The sequence below is a fragment of the Sinocyclocheilus grahami genome, unplaced genomic scaffold (genome assembly GCF_001515645.1).
Source record: "Sinocyclocheilus grahami isolate Dianchi unplaced genomic scaffold, SAMN03320097.WGS_v1.1 scaffold952.1, whole genome shotgun sequence".
Classification (NCBI taxonomy): Eukaryota; Metazoa; Chordata; class Actinopteri; order Cypriniformes; family Cyprinidae; genus Sinocyclocheilus; species Sinocyclocheilus grahami.
Genome location: NW_015506131.1, coordinates 529,218 through 532,311, shown reverse-complemented (window position 1 = coordinate 532,311; position 3,094 = coordinate 529,218). Strand labels below are relative to the sequence as shown.

The 3,094-nt window shown below is 38.9% G+C and overlaps 1 protein-coding gene across 2 annotated transcripts in view; it reads right to left on the bottom strand.

Moving 5' to 3' along the window:
- Positions 1 to 3,094, bottom strand: part of LOC107564636 (cadherin-5-like) — a 14,419-nt gene continuing 11,325 nt past the window's right edge. Inside the window, exon 13 of one of the 2 annotated variants that reach the window (XM_016249763.1) lies at positions 1 to 1,401. Coding sequence is in view for 1 of the 2 variants with exons in the window: in XM_016249764.1 (XP_016105250.1) it covers positions 1,413 to 1,897 (485 nt within the window). In the remaining variant the exon portion in view is untranslated. Of the gene's footprint in view, positions 1,898 to 3,094 lie in introns of both variants that reach the window. The other variant, XM_016249764.1, reaches the window with a different exon arrangement.

Sequence of the window (3,094 nt, the reverse complement as noted above, 5' to 3'; positions counted from 1 at the left end):
TTTATCCCTCCAAGACGAGAAAACAGGAAAACGGTTTCAATCTGTTCCTTCACTTAAAAGATAAGGAAGTGCGTTTCCTTGTGCTCACACAGACAGGAAGTTGACATTTCAGTGACGGAGCTGATCATGTTAAACTAGACGGGAGAAGAGTGCTTGCAGTGTAATTCCCTACAGGAAAGGGAGAAGGTGGCTTCCACATATTGTGTCCATGGTTAATGGGGGAAACGGTAGAGTTTGTGCACAAAGGTAAATATTTAATGTATAAAGATGGTCTACAAATTTTTCAATGAAAGGAGATCCTCTTGTCTATTTAGTCTTGAATGAAAGACAAACAATATTGTCAAGACACTGGCTGGCCTGCTACATATTTTGGTTTTAACTATCATCAAAATATTTAACAAGTTAAATGGCACTGTTAAATATATAGCCACACTTATAATTCACTTGGTAATACAGTTATTCAGATCACTTCTCACATTTCAACAGGCATACAACTCACTGCATGTTTCCTGAGACGTCTGCAATTGCCTTATAATGGTGGACCTTTGAGATTTGGGCTTTACTCATAACAATCGATGTGCTGATGATTCCTGTCAAATAAACTTGGAGTAGCCTTTAATTCTTTCAAAGTACAGTTATCACCACTTCCTTTGTTGCTCCCATGGCAATACAGTAGTTTTCCTGATGAGAAGAGTCTGCTGAACAATGCTGGCTCTGCAATTACACTGACTATGAGTCTAGAAAAAAGCATAAACTGGCAAACTGAGGATTTTTATAGGAAAACAAGATGTGAAAAACAATGTAATAAATATTAAGAACAACACAGTCTCATTGCTACTTTTAACTTTTAAGTTTGGTTGCAAATTCATATTATTTGTATAATCTCAGTTTTATGTTACTGGTTAGATTCAGGGGTGGGTAACATTTTCGTATGAATCTAATGGTACAAATTCATAAGGATTTACCACAGAGTTGCCAAAACGTAAAATAATTATGTTTTCTCATGAGACTGGGTTGAGTAATACAATATACACAAGAAGAAAACAAAAATCCTTCACAAAGATATTTTGCGTAAAAAAATGAAAGCAGATTTGCTGTAAGGATAAACCAGAGAGTTTGTCCAACCAGTGTCCAATGCTGTTTTATACAAAACCCACCTGGACAAAACCAGTCTGAAAAAACCAAGACAAGTTTTTCTACTAACATACACTTATTCTATGAAAATTCCAAATACATTAGTGCTCATCATAATGTCATAACAATGCATGAAGGAAACAAATATTGACACTTGTTAATCCCTTTCTTAAAGGGACCCTTACAAAAAGTCCCATGAAGAGAAGACAGCAGTCTCCATCGTGCTGATGTGTCCTCCTAGGACGATGACTACCTGATAACCCAGGCCTTCAGTAGGATCAGTCGGAGCTATCAGAGTCCGAGCCATCTACTCCGTAGAGCTGAGCCAGGGTCCTGAAACGAGGTCCCCACTCATGCAAGAAGTCATAGTCCAGATTGGACCCACTGGAAGATGAGTCCAAAGAGCTGAGGGAACCGGACAGGGATTCAGATCCCTCGCAGCCGTAGATGTGTAAAGTATCGTAGGGAATCCCATCACGGTCATGGTCGGCCTCATCCTTCTTCACCTCGATCATCATGGCCATGTCACCCTTACAAGCAGAGGGTTTCTTCACCACGGCGTACAGCGAAGGCCCCGTGCTGGGCCGAAAGCTGCTGTCGTGACAAGCAGAGGACAGGATGGAGACGTCATAACCGTTTGTGTCCATTTCTCCACCGCCTTCCTCGTCATAACTCACAAGCTGCTCGTGGATCTCGCCAGAAGACTTGGTAACCAAAATTTCCTTCTGATAGCGCCTCCGCAACACAATGAGGATGACGATGACTAAGAAGATGAAAGAAATAGACACAATATCAAAATAGCTTTTCTTTCTTTCTTTCTTTGTCATAACTCACAAGCTGCTCGTGGATCTCGCCAGAAGACTTGGTAACCAAAATTTCCTTCTGATAGCGCCTCCGCAACACAATGAGGATGACGATGACTAAGAAGATGAAAGAAATAGACACAATATCAAAATAGCTTTTCTTTCTTTCTTTCTTTCTTTCTTTAACATCTTCCTGGTTTATTTCTGTAATGTAAACTCATTATAAATTTTGATTGACAACACAAGTTTCAAACACCGTTCGTTCATCTAGAAATAAACAAATGAACGAAATAAAACCAGTGGAAAATAAAGAAAGGTGGTGTTGAAAAGGAAGTCTCTTATTAGCACAGGGGTCTGTGAACTTCAGAATACTTCAACACTTTTCGCCTGTCTGATGGTGTGACTGCAGATCAGTGGCTTGTCTTAATTGCCATCACTCTTGTCTTGTTTCTCACATCTAGAAATGCAAGCACAAACCTCTACTTTGGAAAAGGTGTAGAGACGCAAGCAAAATGTCCTCTCACACTTTCAGGGAAAAAAGGTAGTCTGTCACTAAGGTGATACCTTTTTACATTTTACTAATAAGTACTTACAATAATAATAATACACTTTAAGGTACTAATATGTGCCCAAAAGTGGTAAATAAGACAAAAATATGTACTGGGTACTGCCCCAGTGACAGATTTTGGATCTTTTTCCCTCATTATATATAGTACACTAACTAACAATGACAATGAAAATATGGAGCTAAGCGACTCTCTTACATGCTCTTATTTACAGTGTTCAGTACCTGGGTTATTTATACAACCAGACCACTTAAAGGATCCTAGGATGGTGAATAAAATATATAGAGTCTCCACTTGGGAAATTACTGAGAAAAGCCTTTCCTCAAAGAAAGGATTTAAAATGTTCACATGTATCATTAATATAACACGCTTCTGTCAGGTCATGAAACCTGCATAATCTGTTTTGCTGGGCTTGATTAAATGAGGCGTTTGCTTTTTAAAAATTTCTTAAAAAAAGGAAAACACTGAGGGCTGAGTCGTTGACCATGCATGGATATCTTTGTAATAGAAAGAAGAAAAACAAGTGAGATAAGAGATGAGTGTAAATGTACCCAGGATGGTGACGATGCAGAGAAGAATGGCTAAGAGGGC